This window comes from Engraulis encrasicolus, chromosome 24 (assembly GCF_034702125.1).
Source record: "Engraulis encrasicolus isolate BLACKSEA-1 chromosome 24, IST_EnEncr_1.0, whole genome shotgun sequence".
NCBI classification, from domain to species: Eukaryota; Metazoa; Chordata; class Actinopteri; order Clupeiformes; family Engraulidae; genus Engraulis; species Engraulis encrasicolus.
This window is the reverse complement of record NC_085880.1, coordinates 35,897,721-35,924,280: the sequence shown is the minus strand read 5'-3', so window position 1 is coordinate 35,924,280 and position 26,560 is coordinate 35,897,721. Positions and strand designations below refer to the sequence as shown.

The following is a 26,560-nucleotide window of genomic DNA, read 5'->3' as shown; positions in this document are numbered from 1 at the left end:
TGGGTGAGCGGTTAGGGCGTCAGACTTGCATCCCAGAGGTTGCCGGTTCGACTCCCGACCCGCCAGGTTGGTGGGGGGAGTAATCAACCAGTGCTCTCCCCCATCCTCCTCCATGACTGAGGTACCCTGAGCATGGTACCGTCCCACCGCACTACTCCCCATGGGGCGCCACTGAGGGCTGCCCCCTTGCACGGGTGAGGCATAAATGCAATTTCGTTGTGTGCAGTGTGCTGTGGAGTGCCGTGTCACAATGACAATGGGAGTTGGAGTTTCCCAATGGGCTTTCACTTTTTTCACTTTCACTTAAACAAAAAGAACAAAAAGAAAAAGAACCAAAAAAATCGATTTTGTGGCTTGTGAATCGATTATGTGAATTTTAAATGATATTGATCGATTGAATCGATTATTTTACCCAGCCCTAGTCATAATGCTTGACAACCCCCCCCGCAATAGTCATAATACATTCATAATGATAATCAATAAGTATAATCAATAAGTAATAATAAATTAAGTAAATCGAGCAATGAGATCCCCTCCCCACAGTTCAAGGGTAATTCCAGTGCTGTTGATATTTTTAAGAACAGATTTCAAAACTGTCCATATACATGTAAATGTCTTACAGTACTCTGCATCTATGGATAGGTTTCTTTTTTAGGCAGCCAACTATTTACAGATAATTCAGATGATGAGTTGATTGGAAGTGGTGGAGCATAACTTTGAATTGCTAACAAGGGATCATATATCCCTATTTATTTCCATCAATAAAATACAAATCAATGAATATATATACCTTTAGGTTATTTTGTGGATTTGCGTTTTTATCTCTTTCCATGTTAATATGACCACCATTGAAATTATGTACTTTGTGGGCAAACAAGTAATCAGCCAGAAATTAAATAATTATTAATCACACTGTGTATTTTGTGTTACAACAGCACAGGAGGAGTAAATAGCAATGTATGGAATGTTATGGAAGATAGGTTGTTGAAATTCTGTGTTGAATTAGTAATCATTTCTGTGTATGTCTGCGCTGACACCCCCAAAATTCGCCTAAATGTTACAAATTTCTGCTTGAAAAACAGATAGTTATGTCATTGTCTGAAATGTATTTGGTACTTTTGTACAAGGGAACTTAGTCAACTTTGATGTGGTAGGCCTACCACCCTGAATGTTCTATGGTTAACCTGCAGTTATGAAGCGGTCAAAAGCTTGTGGGCTTTGGCTGCAGCGAAACCAACATGAAAGGGTTAATATCTGAAATTGGCATATCACCCACTCTTATCTAAGTGTAAGTGTCGGGCAACAACAAACAGCAAAACCAAACAGCCCACTATGAGGTATAAAGCCAGTTTTGACAAAATGTTGGCCTCTGTGTCTCAGACTTAGAAAATCAGGCTTTGTGGGTGAGAGCCCCGCCCCCAAACATGCACGACCCCACCCCCACTGATGTCCATACCTCACCACCTGTTCTTATGCACATCCTACCATGTAAACAAACACAAAAATAAGTATGGCATAGGGTATTTGGTCAGCATAACATGAATGGGGGCAGAAAACTGTTGTAATCTATGGCTGCAGCACATCCAGCATAAAATGCTCAATATCTGGAAATGCTCAAGGGATGTCACCGGGCACCCTCTGGAATCTTAATAGGTACACCTTGGGCAACCACAAACTGCAAAGAAAAAAACTTTATCAGACGAAACTGGGTTCGGCTGATATTTGGCTTTTGGCTGCCGGACTACTATAGGGGAGGCTGTTTTTAAGTGGAAGAGGATGACAAGAGTCGGCTCTTAAAAGACTGTTACCGCAGAGATACACCAGCGGCGACGCGATTCAAGCGACAGAGTGCAGCAGCAAGCGATACGAGCGATTGAGGAGACAAGAGTATGTCCGTACAGGCAGAAGGCAAAGCATTCAAGCATTCCCATTGGCTGTGGTCACTGACCTCTATACAGTCATTGGCTGTCGCGGCTTGTCGCCGAACCGCGTCATAGAAAGTTGAAAAGATTTCAACTTCAAATTGTCGCGCTCGTCGCGCAAATCGCTCTAGTCTCCAGAATCGCTTTTGTCTCTCGACTCAATACAAAGTCAATTACTTCCGTCGCGCGACTCGCTCAGATCGCCGCTGGTGTATTTCTGCGGTTAGGCCTACATGCTGTCGGGCAGCTTCCAAACAATCAGAGGCTGCCGTACCGCGAAACCCCTCCTTGTCAGCATTGGCTAACACTTTGCAATACAATATAGCATCTTTTAGAGCACATGGCAAAGAATTCCGAGCGACATGATTGTATGCTCTTCTAAACGTTGTCACCGACAGTACAGTAGGCGAGTAAGTGGATAAAACCGCAAGCCGACAAGACAACAGGATCTTTTCATACACTGTACAGGGCTCCAATGGGACTTCAAATGATAAACACATAGCCGCCTAGCATTTTGGAATCCCTGGCTGCGTACGCATTCAATTTATTACCAACAGCCGGAACCCATGTATACTACCTACATGGAAAGGACAGCTACCTTTCCCGTTCCGAACACAGCTTGCATCATCCACTTTGAAATTTGATTGGTGAAGGCCTGCTGTACAGCGTTAAGATCACTGATCACTGACAGGTGGCTGGCTAGCACTAGTTAGCCTTTCGCCATCAGCGCTGCACCACCTGTTCATGAAGACATTCCGTTGACCTTAAACAGGCTCGCGAGTTGTCCTTGTGCCTGATTGGCAAGAATTTGGAAGAGTTCATGCAAAAATACTCATGAACGGCGTGACGTTTTCCATGTGCGTTACGCCCATTTATGGGGGAAAACAACCCATGCAAGTCAATTGGTGATGTTGGGGTTTAATAAACATAAGATACGGACCTGTAGACTATCGTTGTTCACGCGCAACATGCCGAAAACGTGTTGTGTTGCCGGCTGTTCAAATAATATAGCCAAACAGCCGTGGCTGAAGCATGGAATGTGTTCATTTAGGCTAGCCGATTTAGCATGTAAGTCAATGAGACATTCGGTTTGTTTTCACCCATAAAGGGGCGTAACGCAAATTTAAGAGCAAAGTACCCGGACGGCCGTTCATTAGTATACTGGATAGGAGAAAGATAACGAAAACCACGTCCACTCAATGCAAAAGCGTGGGCTCAAGTTGGGTCTCCTAAAGGGGCGTTGTCCCCTCCTTCTTCTTCTATTTTTGAGGTGTTTGCTCAAGACGTGCGCTACCGCCATCTACAGCGCTAAGGGGACTTGATTTATTCTCAACCTCAGGACTCCGAAGGTCTCCTAACCGAAGGTCTCCTAAAGGGGCGTTCACCCGACATAAAGTGGATACCGGAAAAGAAATAAAATGACGCTTCTTGTTAGATCCACTTTCTTTGGTTCATGTTTGCTGAAGAATGCTCGCCTGGATGACAGGGCTCCATTTTACACAAATCACACTCAAAATCTGGCATGTGTGACAGGGCTGAATTTAACACCTGAAAGATTTCAAAATCATACAATTGTATTGTCCCTCTGTGCCTTTATTTTGAGAGAAAAAAAACAACAGAAAACAGAAAACAAAAAACAAACAAAAAAAACATAGTGATAGCTTCTATCATTGTACAAAAAAATAACACACAGGCAAATCTGCTTAATCTGCTTCATATTCGAGTTATTCAGAATATGCATTATAGTAAAACATATTATTCAAAGTAGGGCTGCACAATTAATCGAAAAATAATCAAAATCGTGATAAAATAGTGAAATCGAACTCGTGATTTTAATCGTGATTTAATCGTGGCAATTCTGGCCAGAAATCTGTCCACTTAAGTTTCATGCTATTGCCTTTACATAATTTTTACAATTCATTTTATTTTGCTCATCCCGTATGTAATTAATTCTTGGTTATATTTCATCTTGTTATAATTTTCAAAAAAATCTGCAAAAATCAATAATCGTGATTAATAATCGTGATTATGATTTTGACCAAAATAATTGTGATTATGATTTTTTCCATAATCGTGCAGCCCTAATTCAAAGGTTCAAATTGGCTGGGCATTGCTGTATTTCACACTAGGGTCTACACAAAAATCATGTGGTACGATTACCAAGGCAAGGCTATGTCATAATACTTACAAGAAGAGAGTAACTAGGTTAACATAGTGCATTTTCAAATATAGACGTTTAATCAACTTACACTGTGCCTGCATACAAGCCAATCTATTGCTCCATCTAAATTTAAGATTACATCATGGATTAGTGACATTTGTGTATACACATTATTGCTATTGCTTCATGTCATATGCATATAAATAATTCAAGTTATCAAATGTTATGAGAGGAATGTAAAGTGCAATGCAGCTGTGACAGTGGAGTAGAGTATAAACATAGTATTGCCAGAGGTGGAATAACTTAGTTGCAGAAAGTAAAAACCCTGCCACATTTTTGCTCCAGCTAATGAAATGAACCAGCTCATCCTTAAGGGTCAAGAGCTTGCCTGATTAGTGAAATTACCTGTCTGAGTGCAGACAGAAGGAAAAACTAGGCAGGAATTTTAGTCTGTCAGTTCAATTTGTCCACCTCTGTATATTGTATAATGGGCAACAACTTAAAGCTTGGTAAACCAGTCCCTCATAACATCTCATTTCATACCCAAAAGCAGAATCAGAAACGAAGAATCTAGCTTGTTTGTAAAAAGGAATATTTTCTATCAGGAGGTGTACTGAACTCAACACTTTTTTCGCCCGTTTTTGCCTTCGGTAGGATGAGATCCCCATGGGTGGAGATAAGGGGATAAGGAGAGAGGGGCCCCAGAATTGAGCCTGCATTACATGCAGTAGGTGTGTGTGTGTGTGTGTGTGTGTGTGTGTGTGTGTGTGTGTGTGTGTGTGTGTGTGTGTGTGTGTGTGTGTGTGTGCGTGTGTGTGTGTGGGGGGGTCCTTTTCAGATGACTTTGTCACTGGCCTGGCCAAACATGTGAGCGGCCCTGTGTACTGCAATTCAAATTCCGTACACAGTTGACAAGATCACTAAACGTTCCTCCTGCCTACACAATACAATTCAAATATGTTTGATACCTTCATCAAAAGTTAATATGTTGGGTAAAATTACACCAGTTCAGACCATACTCTACCAATGTAGACAGAAGCTAGACCATGTAGTATACAGAGTGTGTACAGATGTGTACAGAGTGAAGTGAAGTTACCAGGCGCTGGTTTACCAGACCAACAACAACCAACAGTTTTGTGGTACTGTATCGTCATCATGTAACATACGTACATCCTGAATTCATGCTGGAGAAATACAATTGGTTAAAGAACAGATTGGTGTTTTGTGATGTTTTTTGATAAAAGTGTTACTACTCAAGCAAGTCCAACAGGCACTTTTAAAAAGCCTGTCTAACTAGGTTTGTCTCCGTCTATGGAGGGCCCATGTTAAGCAGTCTTTCAACAGGTACTTACTACATAAGTAAGTCCTACATAAATAGTTTTAAAGCCTCTCCAACTTTGTTTCCCTCTATCCATCTACTGCAGGGGTGGGCAACCTTTTATATTCAAGGGGCCAGTTCAAATTTTATAAAGTCCTCCAAGGGCCGTGGTATATTGCACACCATGATATCTCGTTTGTTTGTAGTAGCGACTGGCAACTTTATTTTTGCTTATATAAACCCCTGACAACTCATTACTCAATATTTTGGCTGTGGCCACCCTCGAAACTTGCACATTGATTTATACAAAATCATAACAAAAACTAGCCGCCCGTGTCACGTCACTTCAATGCAAAGTCAATGGGGCAGAATGCAGCTAGCACACGCATGCTACCCGGAGCTACCAGACTGGGAGCATACCTACGTTCCCCAAGTCCTATATTCCCCGGGTCCTATGTTCCCCAATCTTTGTATAGGACCGGGGAACTTTTCTAAAAAATAAAAAAAGGGTTCTATGTTCCCCACATTGTATTTAACACTTCCCAAAACCATCCCTAAACTTAACCTGTCAGTAATGCAATGTTTCAGAGTTTTCAAATTGTGCCCTTCCCAAAACCTAACCTGTCAGTAATGCAATGTTTCTGAGTTGTAAATTTGTGCCCTGACCAAAACTAAACCTAACCTGTCACAGGTGCAACAACAACCTGCGCTTTGCTATGTGGCAGCAGTCTACTTGGAAGTAGCGGGGAGCATAGAACCCTTGTCTGAAAAAGGGTCCCAAGTTCCCCGGTTGCGGGGAACATAGGACCCGGGGAACATAGGGATGACCCTGTCAGATTTGATGGCAAGTGGATTTGATGGTAGTCTACGTGCAAAAAAATATTTCCCTCAAATTTTTAGAAGTGCTCTTTTTTGCTGTTAGTGTTTGGTTGTCCGACCTTCATTAGGCAGTGAGAGAGAAATGTTAAAAAGAAGAGAACCTGTCCCCTCAAAGCAAAAGAGCAATGAGATGACAGGTTGATTGTTCGCTCAAAAACATAACAGCGAGCGAATTATGAACTATGGAAAGACTACAGTAGAGAAGCAATGTCATTGATGTGCAAACAAGTGTTCAGTGTAAAAGATGGCTTTTACAAATGTGTTATTGGCCCTACTGTGGCACAAATGGTAGGGCACTCGTTTGCTATGTGGCCAACCCACATCAATTCCTGGCCCGGGTCCTTTGCCGAACCTTCCCTGTCTCCCTCTCCCAACTTGCTTCCTGTCACCATCTGCACTGTACTATCAGGAATAAAGGCGAAAAGACCAAAAAATATCTTTTAAAAAAGCAATATGTTATCAAAATGGCACGGTGTGTCCTTTTAATTATAGGAAGATTGACACCATGCAAGAGTCTCGTCATTATGATTTACCACAATGGATAGTTTTGTATTGCTCACATGTGATATCTTCAATTCTATTTAGTTTATTCACAGAACCTTGGTTACCGTGATTTGAAATGGTTATTAAAGGATGCCCTTTCTATCAAGAGAAGTTAGGGTAAAACTATGTCAGTAAAGAAGTGCAAGCTGTGTTATTTTTTCCAGTAACAAAAAATTGGCCAGGAGAAAATGACTATGTTGTTTCAACCATTAGGCGAATTATCTGCCTATGAAAAAAACACGATATGCGGATAAATATTCCCTTTTCAACTTTGATGGGCGGAGACATCTCATTGACTGTGCTTTGTGTGAAAAATGAACATTTTCAGGGTGGCAACAGCCAGAATATTGCTTTACACATACTGTCAGGAGGTTATATTAGCAAAATCAAGTTGCCACTCAAGAGTGAGAAAAAGACTAATTTTCTTGAGGAGCTATGATTCCAGGCCCACCGGCTAATCCCCTTACACTTCAGGCCTATTTTGACTGCCTAAACCTTTGCAACAGACCCCAGCTTCACTAGGTCCCCTGAAAATATAACTTGGCTCTATTGCAAATGTAATTTCTAACATTGCTTTCAGAAATACATCATTATTTCATGTGAAACTGCATAACATTATGTCGGAGGGCCAGATAAGACGGCTGCAAGCCTTGACCTGTGCTTTTGGTTTCGCTGATGCCCCACTAGGGATGCAAACAATTAATCGATTAATCAACTTTAATCGATTCATGTGTTAATTGATTAAAACATCTTAATCACGATTAATCGCCAATTCGACTGACAAGAGACCCAGGTGAAATGGGCATGTGAAAAGTGTGTGTGAAGAGGGGTATGGAATAGTGGGAATATTTAAATCACCTTTGGATTTAAACATTCAAATTTAGAAATGTATCTTGATTTTTTATTTACATTTTTAGATTTAGTAGTTTTTTTCAGGAAACTGAGATTTCAAGGGAAAAACGCTGCTTACCAGTGAATCGTAAGTCGATCGATAAGGTCAATCAACAAACGATTAATGAATTAGTTGATAAATTGCATCCCTATGCCCCGCCTATGTGGAAAAAACAACAAAGTTTCCCCGCTGTCAGCCTAGCCACAACAACTTTTGGGGGACTATTTTTCATTCACCATACAGATTGCAAATGAGAAAATTAAATTAGAATCGTGCTTTTGTGAGATATTGAAAATTGAAATACACTGTCGTCAGTGACGTCATCGCGAGGCCACAAGCATACAAGGGAGGAGCCAGTCCGCATATTAGGATGCACCCATAGGTTCCCCACCCCTGGTCTACTGTCCATTTTAGAGATGTTCCTGTTAAGCAGTCTTCCCAGACGTACTTACAACTGAAGTAAGTCGTAGAGATAAGATTTTAAAGCCTTTCCAACTGTTTTCTTCTATAAGTCTACTCAGAGCCATGGAATTCAGAGTTGTGACAACCAGGGTACAGGACGTCGGTTGATGACATGATTCACGTATATTCAAACAATAGGCAGCAGCTTTCTTTTTTGCTAGTGACTAATGTAGAACCACTGTATAACAAGCAAAGCTGATGTGAAAATGAATTACGTTTACCTTCACTGCACTGTGTTCAACGCTCATTTCCTGGAACTATTTTGGAACCATGTCAATGGGGATCTGTGTGTCAAAGGCACCATGCGCCGCCATCTTTTTTATAAAAATGGAGGAAAAACAGAGGTCAATGGGATTAGCCTAAATCTTATGTTGCCTTCACGATCTCGGGACCTCTCGAGACAGCTGACGACACTGCTCATCTGACAACCGAGTTCTGGACTTTGGCGAGTGAACGCCACTGATCCCGGAACAATCGGGATTCATCCGTCTTTTGTTTTGGTTCTCTTTTCATATTTTCACCTCCACTTGAACCTCCACACCCACAACATATCATTTTAGCTTAAGTTGGCTAAATTAAACAGTCAGAGACCAGCATGACTGACATATGTGCATCTGCAATTGAATGACATCAACTGGTGTTGTTGATAGTGATTACAAGATGATATTTTAGCATTTATGATACTGTTTACATGCTAGTTCCATGCATGGGCGCCATGTTGATGATGCGTGTGTCGTCACACAAAACATTAGCTCGGGAACTCGTTGTTGTATACTTCCGCCAGAGATCAACCTCGATAATCGATCTGACATTGCGTCACCAAATGTTCACTCCCACCTTCCCTGGGTTTTAGGTCGGCTTTCTTGGGATTCTCGACTTTTTGAAGGAGCTTACTTCCATGACTGAGTTAAAGGGACACTCCACCCATTTGCATTAGGCTTTCCATTGCTAATCACCCAGTCATACTTTTGAATGGTCGTGCAACCCTCTCTCAATTCCCCCTGAGACAGGAGAAATCTGTATTAATCTCTTAACACTTCCTCCTACAATGATGTAAAAATCGTCATTTCGCATCATTGTAGGAGGAAGTGTAAGAGAGGTGGATTTCTGTTGAGACTACAAGCCTTTTTCCCACCCTTTCAACCCCGCCTATAGGGGGTTGGACCTAACGCGATAACAGACCTATCACAGATCAGTGTGCCAGTGCTTTTGAAATCACTGGCATTGAGGCTCCAGTAAGTCACTAGGTGCGATCGACTTGTCGTCAACGCATGCATGCGCATTTAGACAGCAATGCACCCTGGATGAAAATGCTGCATGTGCATGACGGTTAGATTTCCTGTCAAACTTCGAAATTTCGTCAATGTTGCGTTGACGAGGTGACATGTCACATGGTGTCAAACTATCGCGGGATGAATGCGACTGCAGTCAGATCTTGCAACCTCTGCAGTTGCTTATCCCCTTCAACGCTCGTCTGCAGACTGCCTCCGAGGTCACGCGCCCATGAACTGGTTGGTCAACAACTCACTCACGTGTGTATATGAGTCTTGTCTCACACCCCTCCACCAGTTTGCGCAGTTCCCCACTTCAGCTCCTCCTTACTGCCTGTCCCCCCACTCCTCACACATGGTGCGTTAGTAGAGCAAACTGGTGCGAGCTCATCGTCTCGTTCATATTTGTGGCCGACTTTAAATGCGCTGTATTTAATAACACCCACATCGTGACAACAAGTTCTCGCTCACGTGCTTCGTCAATGTTGATCGACAGCAACAGAAGTCGTATGGGGCTACTGGCAGAGCTGCCTGGGTGTGGCCTGTGGAACTTGAGCATTGCAATGCATTATGGGGATTGTTGTCACAAATCCACAAGCACTAAAAAGTCATTTTCTGCCTTTTCTCTGCCAAGAAGGCACCAAATTAGAAAGTTATGCTACTATTGTACTACATATATGACCCACTTTCAATACATATTCATGTCTCCACCGGTGGAATGCCCCTTTAACTTAAGTGTTCATGTAAGGATCCGCCTCAGCAGTCTTCCCATGCTGCTTCCGAGGCTACTGCTACTGCTGCTGCTACTGATGAAGCTTCACTGCATCATGCAGCTCGACTGTTTCTGAGTCTCCGTTTCAATCCACTTCTTCTCAATCTCCACCTGTACGGAGAACGAGACACTTTTTTTGTAAATATAGCAGGCAACAGCATGATAACAGAGGTTAGTTAAACAGCAGGACTTTGATGAACACAGAATACAGAAAAAACATGCAGTAAATAAAAAAAGGTTTTAGCAGTTTCACAATTACCAGTTATCTGAACAATTTTTCAGTAAAAAGATGTACCCTAACTGTCTGTTATAATGTAGAGTGTCAAGGGGTCTTAAAGTGGTGGTTCGCTATTTTAGACATTAAGCCCTGTTTGTGTGACTTCTGGGGTGAAGTAGAGATGTTCTCATCACAATTTTGACATTTGGTGCTGAACGGAGCATTTGGGTATTCAAGACTGCAGCCCCCCCACTTTTACATTGACTCCAATGAAGCACTCAAGCAATCGATCATAAAATGGCATTAAACTTTCGTTTGCAGAGACATGAAACTCACCGAGTGGTCAGAGGTGGCCCAGAAGTCACACAAACAGGGCTTAATGTCTAAAATAGCGAACCACCACTTTAAGACTGGCACACAGATACGGCAGAGGGAAGAGGTGGATTTTTACCATTTATTTTCAGAGTCCACAAGTGAGAGGCAGTGAGCCAGTGACAAAATTAAAGAAACCCAAAGAAAATGAGAACAGAAAATACTAAGGACTATTTACAAAATGTACAAAACAACTAGACTAGTATCAGCCAAAGCAACAAAAAATAGCCTACATGGCAGAGTCACAGACTCAAATATCCTCACACAGCTGAGGTTCTGGAGCTCAAAGACGCACGTCTTCTTTCCATGGAGCTTCCCAGACAATTGAAACTCTCCCCATTATAAAGGGCACCTGTCTCCCCTAATGAGTGGACCATTCCATTCGGTACAAAATCCAGGGGTGATTTACACAGGCAAGCTACATAAACTAGAAACACTTAAAATGGTATACATAATCATTACTTCAGGCCTTCTTAACATCATCAGTGCAATTTGACTTTTAAAAACACATACATTTCATTTGGGCACAGGGCCACACCCACCCTACTAAATCACATTCTCAGTTCAAACATGGGCTGTGTCTCAAATCACGCACTTGTGCACTTCGGGCACTGTTTTTCAGTGCCTAGGGCGCCCACATTGAAAATTTCAGTTGAGCCAGTGCACTGAAAGTGCCAGGATGATCCCCTAACAATGGCGGAAAAATGCAGTGCTTGAATGATGGACACTGCACGCACTAAACGGCGGCCATGTTGATAATGACACGGAGGAAATGTGGCATTCAGTTCAGTAGAAGAGTTTGGTCAACAGTCTCCTAATTCTGTAAGTAATGTTGATGGGACTTTGGGACACTAACCTTTTCATGCCAACCAAAGTATTGTATGTGTGATTGTTATCCTTTGGGGTGAAGGAAATGGAAATATAAGCACCAGACGCTGTGCAGTGTAAACAGTAGTGCTCAAATTTTTCCACGACACTATGCACTAAAGACCTCAGTGCACTGTGTGCACTGACTGTCAGTGCGTGATTTGAGACATAGCCATGCACTCCTTTGCCACTCAAGAAAATGCTGTGAAACTGGGAAAACAAAAGATTTCAAGCTATCTAGCAAATAGGGTGACCATCTGTCCGGACTTCGGCCGGACAACCCCGCCCCTTAACTATCTAACCTATAGGGTGACCAGCTGTCCGGACTTCGGCCGGACAACCCCGCCCCTTAACTTTCTAACCTAGCGTCCTCGCGCGCACCCATTGCTTCGACTTGCCGAATCCCCGCCTCCGCGGAGAAAATTGTGAAGTTGGCATTCTAAACTGTAGGCAGAAATCAGGGAACAGCGCTGCCATTTTACCTCAGACTAACTCAGCTGCCAACAACAGTTTTACGTGTAAAACAACATTTTTTGGGGGAAGATTTCATTACCTCACTCCGATAAATGAGTCATCACCACTAACTTAATATTGTATCAGAGACGGCAGGTTACGATAGACAAATCCTTCCGTTGTTGTCTGTGTAGGCTATTTCATTTTTTTTTTTTTAAATGTATTTTGGGTAGTCGTGCATTCGTTAGCCTAATAGCCAACAATTAATTTGATTTACTTTACTCAAAGTTGGTCAGAAGTATTATCAGTGGTGTTTTAAGGGAGGCAAACCGCTTCTGTCAACCTTTTTTTCCATGCAGACGCTGGATAACCAACAACACGAGCTCAAAATACAGACAGCGCCCGTGCAGAAAGACGTTTCTTTGCCCTGTTTGCAAAGTTGTGAGAACCCTCGTATCGTTAATTAATTGCACTATGCGTTGCCACCAAGGAGGTCTACATAAGTGCCACCAGTGCAGGAAAAAATAGGAAACAGACAGCAGGCAATAATATAGTTGCCTTATTTAAGTTTCATACAGTCAGTTAATGAACTTCATATAGGGCTATTGCACGGAGATTTCCCCGACATAAGGCGACAGCAATACACAGTTAATTCACTGGGCGAGGGGTTATATCTGGAGTAACATGGCGGCCGCAGATATTGGAAACTCGACCGACTATCAAGGTCTAGTTTGCGTCAATGACGTTGCCTCGCAGCTCGAGGCCATAAGCAAAAGGCTAGGAGGAAAGGAAAGACAAAGAGAGGGACACACGGATGTCGTGAACAGGTCGTAAAAACGGACCGATGGCCACCCTACTAACCTACCATCCTTGCGTAGTACCCGTGGCTTCAACTCGGTGACTCTTCGCCTTTGTGTCACTTCCCGACTTCGTGTCATTCTAAACAGTAGGCAGAAATCACTGAGCTGCGCTGTCATCTTACCTCGACTAAAGCCGGGCATACACTGTGCGATATTTTCACTCGTGGGTATTAAGCTCCTGCTCACCCTGCACGAGGAAATTTCGTGATTTAAAAGTTCATATCTCACGACTCACGTCAATATTTTTTTACATGCATATTGGGAAGTCATGTATGCATGCATGTATAGCCTACAATTTATTTGATGTACTTTACTCGAAGTTAAGGTCAGGACTGGAGTGTGTTTATCAGCAGTCTTTTAAAACGAGAGGCGGCTTCTGTCAGCATTTTCCCCCCTGCAGACCCTTGGATAATCATAGCAACAACACGAGCTCAAAATACAGACAGAGAGCGTCCGTGCAGAAAGACGCTTTCTTTGCACTGGTTGCAAAGTTGTGAGAGCCCTCCTTGTAAATGCATTTAGCGGACAAACTTGCTTGCACTATGCGTTGCCAGTACAGCAATACAGTTAATTTGCTGTGCGAAGTCTGGAGTAAAATCTTGAGTAACATGGCGGCCGCAGGTATCGGAAACACGACGGACTGTCAGTCTAGTTTGTGTCATTGGGTATTTCTCAAAACCTAGTGCGCACACTTCCAAGTGTGCTCAGCCTAATTAGTCACGCCCAGTGATTGGATACTCCATTGAGTTCATCAAAGAGTATCCAATCACTGGGCGTGACTAATTAGGCTGAGCACACTTGGAAGTGTACGCCCTAGGTTTTGAGAAATACCCACTGACGTTGCCTTGCATCTCGAGGCCATAAGCACAAGGCGGAGGAGAGGAAAGACAAAGAGAGGGACACACGGACGTTGTAAACAGGTCGTAAAAACGGACCGATGGCCACCCTACTAGCACTTGGTAACACTTGGTGTCTCTAGACACTCACAAATACTCAATTTGATTCCATTTACCTGTGAAGCTAGCAAACTAACCATGTGTGCACCCATGTAAAAACTGCTAGGCTTGACAGTAAACACAACATTCATGAAACATGATGTAGCACCAAAGTTCATGACCAAAGGATGTAGCGCAGGCAAAGAATGGCGTCTGTCATTTTAGACGCTGTGATGATGCACTCACAGGGTGCATTGTGACACTGTCCCAGTAATAAGGTCATGTTCATTCACAATCACAATGAAATCCTCTCTCTCTCTCTCTCTCTCACACACACACACACACACACCCCCTCTCATGTACTCACCTGGCAGTGATAGTAGGCCCTGCTGCTGATGTGCTTCTGAGGCTGGATGTCGCTCTCTGTGCCCAAAGAGCGGACCCTGGTTTGGGATGCCACAGCCTCCGGCACCTCATACTCCACGGTGGCAAAGGGGTACCAGTCCACCGGGATCTCCTGGTCCGAGCCCAGCTCCAGCTTGCAGGAGAAGGAGTGCGGCTGGTTCAGTGCTGCAATGATGTCATCACATGGGTAAGTGCCAAGTCATGTGGCAAAAATCTTTTTTGTGTACAATTTAGTAATAAAATTATATCACCAAGACAAAATGCAAAAACACAGTCCCAGAGACAGTAGCACAGATGAAGTATAATCAAAATATATCAATACAAGAAAATAGTGAAAGCTCACTGTGCAACCCCACCCTCCTTCCCTTCTATTCCTCAGCAAAAACCTCAGAAAACAAAATAAAAACTGGTTGTTGGAAGCCAGGGATAGATATCCCAGTTAATTAAGTAAAAGCCCTGCCACATATTTATGTGCTCAGGATTTTTTACTCCGGGTATTCAGCTAATTAGTAATAGGGGGGAGTAATTAACCAGTGCTCTCCCCCATCCTCCTCCATGACTGAGGTACCCTGAGCATGGTACCGTCCTATCGCATTGCTCTGTTGGGGCGCCATTGGGGGGCGCCTTCATGATAAATGCAATTTCGTTGTGTGCAGTGTGTGTTGTGGAGTGCTGTGTCACAATGACAGTGACTACCGTTACATGTTTTTAAGTCCAATTTAATAAATGAGCTTTAAATAGATCGGATTAAGAGTTATTTTGTGATGTGTATACATGGCACTTTCACTTAAATCTGATTAAACGTCTGGGGAAAAGAAAGCATTGCGATTGGACTGAGGATGCACATGCTGAGCGAGCCAAATAAGGCGCGGGGGCGTGGACGCTGCACCTCCAGGACTACCAGGACAGGTTACAGGACCAGGCTAATCTTCTGCCCGAAAATTAATGCCTTTGGTCGGACTCAAAGGCAGTCATGGGTGAGTGGTTAGGGCGTCAGACTTGCATCCCAGAGGTTGCCGGTTCGACTCCCGACCCGCCAGGTTGGTGGGGGGAGTAATCAACCAGTGCTCTCCCCCATCCTCCTCCATGACTGAGGTACCCTGAGCATGGTACCGTCCCACCGCACTGCTCCCCATGGGGCGCCACTGAGGGCTGCCCCCTTGCACATGTGAGGCATAAATGCAATATTATTGTGCGCAGTGTTCACTTGTGCGATGTGGAGGGCAGTGTCACAATGACAATGGGAGTTGGAGTTTCCCAATGGGGCTTTCACTTTTTTTCACGCTTTCAAAGCTTGGGACTGCCCTATGGTCTGGTTCTTTCAAGATGCCAGTTAGCTTACCCACCTAGCTTAGAAAAACGAGTGGTCAAAGGGTGATGTGGAGCAGAGACGTGCGCTCAGGGTAGGCAGGGTAGGCACTGCCTACCCTAGGATACATTTTTTTAAAATGAAAACTAACATGTGTTTTAAAAACTATTCTTGAGAGTTCACATGCACAACAAAAACATAGATTCAGAAGAAATTAGCTGTTAAAACTAGGCTACATTAACCGGAGCGATCAAAACCCCAAGTTATCGCACGAAGCAAAGCACTCAGGCTTGGACAGGTTGCCATGGGAACGCGTCGCTCAGCCTTGGCTGGTAGCTGAAGGCTCTGCTTTCGAATGCCAGGCAGAGCCAGGGTAGGCACGCTTTGTATCTGCCTGTCTTACCCTCAACGCTGTCAATGTAGAAGTTGGTGCTTGCGTATTATCTATTGTATAGACTGTCAATGGAAAGCAAAAGCAGAGCTTTTCGCCATGGCGGGAATACTTAAGCCAATCAGCGGCCAACATGAAAAATTGTTACAATTCAGGTAGTAGCCTTCCTGCCTAAAGTAGGCTATATGATAGCAACAACTAGCAAGGCAAGGCTTGTTCAAACTCTAGCCGTATCGGAAAGAAAACATGGCAGTCTTTATTATTAAAAATAATGCGGAGAAGTAGCAAGAAACACGGTTCAGATGACAGGCAATAGCTGAGCCGTTTGCAATCGCTGCATTGTGGAAATATTCAACTTCAGATGGGTAGCAGCTTCAAGTAGTTACACTGGGACAAAATATCTTCATCATGTCAACCACCCCGGGCTTTTAATGGAACTAGCTTGCATGAAAAACTACTCGTGATTCTGCTTTAAGGGAAGATTCATCTAATTATTATGCTGTGGGTAGCCTTTTAACATGAACATGCTCAAGTTTGTCGTGGTGCCTTTTGTTGATGGGTCAGGGTGTTGACATTGAAGATTGGTTGTGCTGTGGACATGAATAGACTGTGTGTGTTATAATGAACGCGAGATTGTTTTTTGAGCGTACGACATGACTTAATTTCCCTAATTTATTATGATGATGACTTCATACGCGATGCCTGAGGTGTGTGGAGCCTGTTAGCAAGTTGACGCGCAGCTGCGTTCTTTTGAAGTGCACGGTGTGCGAGATCAACGTGGGGCTCGATTGTGGGGGTTGGTTGCTCACCGCACTCACAAATTGACTTGATTTGAAACACCTTGCACAACCGTAGCTGAAGTGTTTGAGAATACAATCACGCACAAGATATGAGTCTCAGAAGTGTTTTCGTTGGTTTACTTGATGTATTTACTGTCTGAATGTACGGTATCAGTGCGCTTCTAGAGCCACCGGTATGGCACTATAGCTCCCTAACATAGCCCAAAAAGTGCATGCATCGTTATTTTAGTGCAACGGGATGCTGGTCTCGTCGAACCGTAGTGCAGTGTACTAATTTCCAAAGTGTAAAATTGAACTTAAGATGCACCATGTGTCTCCTCTAGCCGCCATGAACAGCTGTTTATCTGTCATTCCCAGTCAAGCGAGCCCCGTGTTGATCTGTTGTTGAGTTCGCAAGCAACCCGCCCCCTTGCCTACTTTCCTTCTTGCCTGTGAGTGTTTGATTAGCAGCACAAAATGAGTCGGTGAAGCAGGAGCTTTTACATAGGTTGGTTTATTGCTAAATGTAAATTGTTTCCCCTCACATACTATGGTGTGATTCAGAGTTGGTGAACTACACATTTTATCTTCAAAAGTAGGCTACACTGTGCCACCCTGCATCCAAGTGAAACACCCTGACATTTGCAACAGAATAAACAGAAGAGCAGCAGTCAACTGCTAAAGCCAAAAGTTAAAGCTTTTCCCAAAAAATGCTGTGATGTTGTAGCTTTCTAAATTATTAATGTAAAATGGAGGCCTACAGGTCCTTAAAGGTGTACAAAGTATGGGTCCTCGAGCTACCAATTTGGCAAAACAAATAAGCGCTGGCCTTTTCAAGAAATTGAAATTATGCATTTTCACTTATTGTTTCAGATGTAGGTCTACTGACAATGTCTAAATGTCTAAATAGTGTGTAGCCTATTTACTTATTTAGTTATTAGAGCTGTGGTGGTTAAGCACTGATGGCACTTTATCTTATCGCCTACTTTATATTTACTGTATTTAGAGAAACATACTAATTTGTTGCCCATTTGTTGCCTTATCAGCATGTTTAGGTGAACAAGCCTAGTTGCCTATCCAAGCCATACCTTGTGGCATAAGGCCTCCTCTCACACACACTCACACACACACACACACACACACACACACACACACACACACACACACACACACACACACACACACACACACACACACACACACACACACACACACACACCATATGTTACATTTCAGATCTGCATGAAAGGGGGCACTATGTGTTCAAAGTTTTTAGTCTTTTGTCAAAGTTTTTAGCTGATAGTGACTCTCCAGATTTGGTTAAAATGCAGGAAATTGCATCTAAGAAATATTTTTTTTTATGTGGGAGGACCCCCAGACAATTGTTTTTTTCTATATTTACTGACTAACCTACCATACATTACTTTGTGGGGCACTTTTACATCAATATATGGAAGCCAGAACATCAGAGAATTTAGAACACAGGGAGAAGATTCAGTCTGATTGGTTCCCATTGTAGCCAGTTAGCTTTGCATGCATACTGCAGTTCCTATTAAGTGTCCACTAGTTGGCGAGCGTTGGTAAGTCTTTCATGTGGGAAAATGTATGGAATGCAAAAGGGAGCCCACATGCTAAATACATTGCTACTGCAATTTCCAGTCACAAATATCATCAACAAAATATTCCTGGTAAGCACTATTGCTGGTGTTTAATGATCGGCTGTATTGTCAAATCTGTTGGGTGTCTAGTTTTACGGCAGTGAAGAAGATTTCGACCTGTACTCGCTAGCATCCTGCTAATGTTTATGGGTTTGACCGCTCATAAATTGAGCTTTGTGACCCAGTATATAATAATCTAGTGTAAGGATAGACCGATATATATATCGGTATCGGTATCGGGCCGATATTTGCATGTTTTAAGTGTATCGGTATCGGCCGATACGCGTGTGGTTTAGGCAAATACGCAATATTTATTATTTTATGTCATTCGGGTTTTTTTAAAAGCACCAAGACACTTTATTTTTTTATTACTTGATTGTTAGACATTACTTGATTGTTAGAGTGGGTGTTTAAATGTTACAAGTTCTACCTAAATTGGATAATGTTAAAGGAATGTTTATTTTTAACTTGAGACCTGGAATATTTGTCATTTTTTAACCTTCCTTTTAACCCATATCGGCCCCAAATATCGGGTATCCGAAATCGGATATCGGCCAAGGGTGATGAAAAGAAAATCGGAATCGCATCGGCCATTAAAAAACCTATATCGGTCGACCCCTAATCTAGTGGCGCAAAATAATCAAAACGCTACTCAAACGAGGTCTTATTATTTATAGCTTCGAACTGAATATTAATATTTCAAAGCAAAAAATTATAAAAAATAAAAAAATATATAATAATAGAAAACTCCACTTGTTCAGATTAGGGTTAGCCATTTGTGGCTAGTGGCTAGTAGCTAGTTTCGCAAGTGAACCCCCCTGACAACATTTATAGTTGCTTAGGGACCTTAAATCACAGCCCGTATAGAACAGCCTTGCCACTTGCTATTAAGCCCCATTGTACCAGTTGTTTGTATTAGTTTGTATTAGTTCTATGGTTCGGAGACCAGAATGAATGGGACCCAATGGAGCTAAATGCTAAAAATCTTAATTTTCACCCAGGTCTCATCAACAAAGCTCAGATTTGAATGTCGTTCTGGAGATTTCAATAATCACTCAACAGTTTAATAAAAAAACACATATGTCCGTTTGATTTGTTACAGGAGGCGTTTTTGTTGCTCACTACTCGCTAGCATTTTGCTAAGGGTGTGACATCATAGACACTTTTTAAGCATATGCGTGGCTCAAAAGATCGAAAACTCAGCCATAGGTATTTTCTATATATAGTCTTTCGAAAGCAACATCCGAATTACACGACAAAAAATCATATACTGAGATAAAGGCACCATGAGGGGTTTTGCTCCATAGGACTCCATTCATTCTGGTCTCCGGGCCACCACGTGGATAAGGGTGGAACTGCCCCTTCAGCTCTAAATCTGCCATAGAACTAATACAAACCTGCCTCGTTTCGGAAACCGGAAATACACCGTGAAATCAACCAGTGGCGTATCTGGTCTCTTACAGAATCTGTGCTCAAATTAAGCAAAACTAGGAAATCAACAGGAACTGCCGCTATTTTTTCTCACTAGCAAAGAGCACGGGGTCTTGGTGCCATCGTGTGGCCAACGAGCATGCGTGGAACAACCGGACTTATTGTAATTCTGAATAAAAGGTTACATGACAGAGGAACGTGTTTGATCGGATTTAAAAGAGAAATAAACCACCCGCTTTAATCGGACTAAAGTTTATATTTGAATAAACTTAAACCTGTTCGGTAAGTGTTTACATGATATTTTTAGAGCAGAATTAAGTTTTAATCAGACTTAAAGTGAGTTAAATCGGACTTAAGTGTCTCATGTAAACGCAGCCAGTGAGAGTTCCCCTGTCTCTCAATCCACACACTTGGATTTTTTCACGTATGAAAAGTGCTATTTTCCCAGTCATAATGAATAGGCCTACTTAGAATTTGATGGTGGTGCAAAGTATTCATGAAAAAGGTAACGTTTGTGAATGGGCGACATCAATTCTGGAAATAAACTACTAAATATATTAAAGGAAAACCTTTAAGGGAATATGCCATTTTTGTAATTTATTTTGAAAATGCATGTCCATTCACAACTTTGATGTTTCAATGAATATTTACAAGAATAAACGAACATCTACTGATCTGACAAAATAGAGAAAAGTATGGAAGTATGGAAAATAAAGATTTCCGACGTTTCATAAATTCTGAATATAAAGTACTAAAGTAAACTCTACCTTTAATATTGATATTAATCCATTGGCATAAATATTCTGTCAGTATATGACATGGCCTGTATGCTGCAGGATGCCCGAAGAAATTGATTGTCTACGGATGACCAGTTCATTTTGCAACTACTGCACCAATTGAAACGTGTATGCAAAAATTGAGATTAAAAGATATATTAATTTCTCACACATACAATACTTGGGTTGGCATGAAAAGGTTGGTGTCCCACCAACATTACTTACAGAATTAGGAGACTGTTGACCAAACTCTTCCACTAACTGAACGCCACGTTTCCTCCATTTCATTGTGAACATGGCGACCGTTTAGTGTGTGCAGTGTCATTCAAGCACTGTGTTTTTCCGCCATTGTTAGGGGATCATCCGGGCACTTTCAGTGCACTAACCGTAATTTTCAGCATGAGCGCCCTAGGCACTGAAACACAGTGTCCAAAGTGCACAAGTGCGTGGATTGAGACATGGGGATGGACACTAAACGGCCACCATGTTCACAATGAAACGGAGGAAACGTGGCCTTCAGTTCAGTAGAAGAGTTTGGTCAACAGTCTCCTAATTCTGTAAGTAATGTTGCTGAGATGCCAACCTTTTCAAGCCACGCCAAGTATTGTATGTGTGATAGTTGCCCTTTGGGGAGAAGGAAATGTAAATACAAGCATGAGACGCTGTGCAATGTAAACAGTAGCCAACCTATATTTTGGCGAGCTAATGCTATGCTCAGCTGTCACGTCCAGCGAGGGCACAGTGCATACATGGGTCCGCCATGTTTATAAACACAATGTTTTAAGGAGGGGCAAGACACTGGCACTCAACCATGTGAGCTAATTTTTTGACCGACAGCGGCTTCCAACAATCAGAGGTTCAGTTGTGCACAGCTAGGTTCGCGCAGCCAGGGGAAAACAAAAATTTAGAACCCATGTATAGAGGTCAAACTTTTCCACAACACTATACACTAAAGACCTCAGTGCACTCTGTGTACTAACTGTCAGTGTACTGACACAAGTGTGTGGATTGAGACGTATGACATTGTAGGCTACGTTTAGACAAGGAACTGGCCATTTTAAAATATAAGGTTTTTTGATATTCAATTTTTAATTTTTCAATTTTTCAATTTACCATAATTCATATTCTGAAGGTTGTTGTATTCCATACTGTTTGTGTAATTTGTAGAGCCGGAAAAGAGCTTTCAAATAACACCACAGACATCTTTTTGTGACTTACACTGACTGATATAATCAAAGCTGAATGTATAATGTCCGACCCTCATATGTAAACCTTTCCTAGTCTGTTTCTCCTTTAATATTGGTGTCAGATTCACACAAATGCAGTTCTGGGGTGCTACCTTGCTACTAAACAGGCACAGCAAGTATGATTGAAATCGGTGTCGGTCGGGTCCCAAAGTGTCTGATTTCACGTGAAATGACCCATATGTCTTAAAGGTACACTGTGCAAGATTTTTAGTTTCCAGAATTCATGCTACCCATTCACTAATGTTACCTTTTTCATGAATACTTACCAAAACCATCAAATTCTAAGTATTCATTATGACTAGGAAAATTGCACTTTTCATACATTAAAAGGGCGATCTTCTCCATGGTCCGCCATTTTGAATTTCCAGAAATAGCCATTTTTAGCAGCAAAAATGACTGTACTTGGGCCATACTAGAAAATATTAGTTTATTACTTCGTAAACTTTCATGAAAAGATCACATTTGGCAATAGGCAGCCCAGTTTCAATGAATATAGACAGATAACAGAATATAGACAGGTTTGGTCTCGCAAATTACTGACACTGTGCTGCCACTAGAACAAGGAGGTAGCTAGATGACCAATCACCGTGCCTTTTTGTCTGTGTTCTTCGTGTCCGTCGTACGGATAGTCAGGATTTTTTTTAGGCACTCGAGGACGCGCGCAGAGCCTCTGTGCGGGGGGGGCGTGGTCGCGCACAGACACAGGATGGATGGACACAGAGGCTATGCGTCTGATGCATACATTAGGCTTTAGTCCTAAGCTTAACTGTATGTTAGAGCACATTTTGTTTTACCTCAGGGTAAGAGTGAAAAATGGTACACCATCAGCAGCATTCTTGTGAATTTCCCACTGGGATAGACGAGCGCAGCTGAAGTAATGTAACAGTCAGTATTGAAACGACAGTCACAGTAACAAAATCTTATCAGAAGAAAGTGGCACAAAAAACAAGGGACCTAAGAGGACATTCATGTGAATTTGGGGACTATTTAAGTGCTCCAACATGATTGACTATTGGGGACTGCTCATTTTTACCAGTATTAAGAGAATGCATCAGTTAATAATGAAATCACTAGGGCTGCAACAATAATGTAACGTGTCATAGTCATGATGATCATGATAATCGTGACAGTCATGGTATTGTATCATGGTGCAAGAAGACAGTATTGTGATACGCCCTTTCAAATTCTGTTACCCTTGAAAACAACCACATGATGTCATGTGGTAGTGCTTCAAGCTTCAAGTCATTATTTTTAAACTTAAAAAATATATATTAGTAGTCTCTTGAAACCTATTCTACCTGTAAACTGTCATATTTCTGTAATATTATACAGTCAATCCGGAAAGTATTCACAGCGCTTCACTTTTTTCACATTTCATTATCTCACAGCCTTATTCCAAATGCTACAAATTAATCTCTGTTGTCAAAATCCTACACAAATTATTCCATTATGACCATGTGAAAAACAAGTTGTCTTGACCGTTTTGAAAATGTATAGAAATAATAAAAACAAAGAAATCATTTTTACAAAAGTATTCACAGCCTTTGCTTAATACTTTGTAGAACCACGTTTGCCAGCAACTATATTCATTTTTTCATTTCGAAATGAAAAGGGATTAAAAGGGAGGTCATCGGTGTGTGTTTCAACCTTTCAGTACATTGAAATTGTACATTTTGAGTCTGCACCTGGCTAAAATAGATGGGTTAAAATAGACAGTTTTGAATGAAATCCTATGGAGAGTATCATGATCTGCAGTGCATGTTGACATCCATGCTTCTTTAGGTGTGATTCAGATTTCCAATGATGACGGCATCCATACATCGCCAAACCATGTCAGTCCCACAACCATGCTTGACTAGCCAGATGATGCTGCCAAAGGTGGTTCTACAAAGTATTAAGCAAAGGCTGTGAATACTTTTGTAAAATTGATTTCTTTGCTTTTTATTTTTATACATTTTCAAAACTGTCAAGACAACTTGTTTTTCACATTGTCATAATTGAATAATTTGTGTAGGATTTTGACAACAGAGATTCATTTGTAGCATTTGGAATAAGGCTGTAAGATAATAAAATGTGAAAAAAGTGAAGCGCTGTGAATACTTTCCGGATTGACTGTATATTATATAACTTATATAATAACAATATTTTTACAATGCTTGCAAATGTGATAAAGTAAATTAATTAGTTTAAGAAGAAAATTTTAAAATATCGGAGTGTATTGAACTGTAGGTCAAAACTCGTGATATGAACCGAATCCTGAGTTGAGTGTATCGTTATAACCCTAGAAACCACTTTCTGTAATTCAAAATCCACTTACCCGTATTTTTAGCAGGTAGCCTCTCGATCCTCCACACGATAGCGCCATATACATTCTCATACTTAACAGTGCCGACCGACACCTGCATGACCGGATGGGACTCTGGCATGTTGACTGAGCCCAGGCAGGAGGCGTTCCTGTTCATGCGTGACTTGAGTGACCTTTGTCGCAGCAGGGACACTGTGCGTGACACCTTGACCCAATCCCCAGGCACTGGCACCCGCACCGTAACATTCTCACACACGGACTGGCAGTCGGACATCACCGCTCCAATGCCAAAGAACGCCGGGCACATGTTGACAAAGGCCTGCAGTTCCACGTATGCGCCCTGCACGGTGACCAGAGCCTTCAAGGAGAAGGGCAGGTCGGTGCAGCCCGGCAGCGTGGTGTTGAAGCGCATCAGCTCCACGCGGCAGGCATCCGGTGGCGAGAACTTCACCAGGCGCGTGCTGTGGAACTCGGCCTCACGCACGCAGCTGTGGAAGTGAACGTCGGCAATCTCCATCCACGCGTCTCCCTCCTCCTCCTCCTCGTCCCCGGTGGCGGAGGCATAGCTGGCGTCTCGCAGGAGCAGCTGCTCATCGTTGAGCGCCAGGAAACAGTCGGCCGCGCCGTCGTTGAGGAACGCCAGGCAGTGGATCTTGGTGACGGACGCCTGCTCCGAGACGGCGCCGTCCTTGTCCACCTTCACCCAGACGTGGTCAGCGATCTGCAGGCTCATCTCCGGCTCCTCGTAGTGCTTGCGTGGCTGGAGAGGCGGCGGCAGCCTCAGGAGCTCCTCCTCCAGGGTCGCCACCAGGTCGTCCATGTCGGCATGCTCGGTGGTGCCGAACTTCAGCAGCTGCTCGGCCTCTGCCTCGTGCGTCACCTCGGCCTTCGGATGGTAGCGCTTGCGCTCGGTGTAGCTCACATGCTCGATCTTCACCGTGCTGATCTTGCGCGGCTCGCCGTAGCTCTCCAGCTTGGGGCCTGCCAGGCGGCAGTGTGGCAGCAGCTGGAACTCCTTGAATGGCTTCTCCAGGCCCTTCTCGTAGTAGAGCTGCAGAACGCCGCCAGGCAGCAGCATCAGGTAGACGGGCCCCCACTGCCGCGACGACATGCGGTTCTTCTTCTCCGGGATGCGCAGCATGAGTGGCCAGCCGTGCCGCCGCTGGCTGCGAAACAGCCCCCGCGGAACCGACAGAAGTGTCCCGCGAATTCCCTCATTGTCATTGACGTTGTCACCGTCGTCTTCCCTTTCGTCTCCCAACCCGCTTGGTGTGTTGTTGTTGTTGTTGTTTCCCTTGCTGTCCTGTTCTGAGTCATTGCGGTCTACGTCCTGCCCCTCAACAGCACGGAGCCTCTCCAGCTTGTGGCAGATGTAGGAGTAGGAGCTCTGCAGGTGCGTCACGGGGGGTGGCTCGTAGCCCTCTTTGGTGCGGATGAAGAAGCGCGGCAGGGTGGAGCCGCCGGACTCTGAATCCGAGGAGGAGCTGGAGTCCTCCGCGTTCTGGCTGGTGGCGTCGCCCCAGAAGGGGTTGCAGTGACCGGGGTCGTCCTGGAAAGATGGGAAGGGGCTGGAGCTCTCGGAGGTGGACTGGGTTACTGTGGTGGTGGCCTGCCCAAGGCCAGACGAGGACAGAGTGGAAGAAGAAGGAGGCGAACTGGAGACTTTGCTGAACAGATCCAGGCCCCGGGGCCCGAAGTTGAACGGGGAGTCGCTAGAGGGGGTCTCTCTGATGGGCGTGCACATGGGGGTGTTGCTGGGCACACAGGTGCTGCCGTTGAGGCCATAGTGTATCTGTGGAGACTCGAGGGGACCGGTGAAGCTCCAGGACTGCTCTCCACCAAGGGGAGGCAGCACCAGCTTGAGGCCGTTTGGTCGAGGTAGGGAGCGGGGGGTGGAGGAGGTCTGCTTGGGAGGGGAGGAGACGGGTGTCCCCTCGTCCTCGAAGGTGACCCAGTTGTTCGGATGGTTCATCGAGCACATTCTGCATTCAGCGGTGGGTGGGCATCAGCTCCGAACACAACCAGCGTGGTGCACTTGCAGTCTGGAGAGAGAGAGAGAAAGCACAGACCCATTAATAAGGCTTACCCATCAAAACCAGAGAAAATGACCAGACTGATATCATGTAAGGCATTATTTATCTCACGCCAATGCATTCCACATTAAGGTCCGATGCCTTTGCAGGTTAAGTCATGCTCCTCAAGCTGTCACCTGACAAAGTTTGTGCCGTTTTCCGGCCGTGTCTGAATTTCTGTTGCTAAACGCAAAAATGATCTGCTGTGCCCTGACCAATACCCATGGCCAACCCTAACCTGTCAGTAAAGCAATGTTTCTGCT

At 43.4% G+C, this 26,560-nt stretch overlaps 1 protein-coding gene across 1 annotated transcript in view; it reads right to left on the bottom strand.

The window, feature by feature from the left end:
* Positions 1 to 4,898: 4,898 nt before the first annotated feature.
* The window catches only part of LOC134441308 (stonin-1), a 23,945-nt gene continuing 2,283 nt past the window's right edge, over positions 4,899 to 26,560 (bottom strand). The window contains exons 2-4 of the mRNA XM_063191574.1: positions 24,238 to 26,267; positions 14,292 to 14,494; positions 4,899 to 10,331 (exon numbers count right to left, since the gene is read on the bottom strand). Coding sequence (XP_063047644.1) covers positions 10,266 to 10,331; positions 14,292 to 14,494; positions 24,238 to 26,206 — 2,238 coding nt within the window. The 5' untranslated portion in view covers positions 26,207 to 26,267 and the 3' untranslated portion in view covers positions 4,899 to 10,265. The remainder of the gene's footprint in view (positions 10,332 to 14,291; positions 14,495 to 24,237; positions 26,268 to 26,560) is intronic.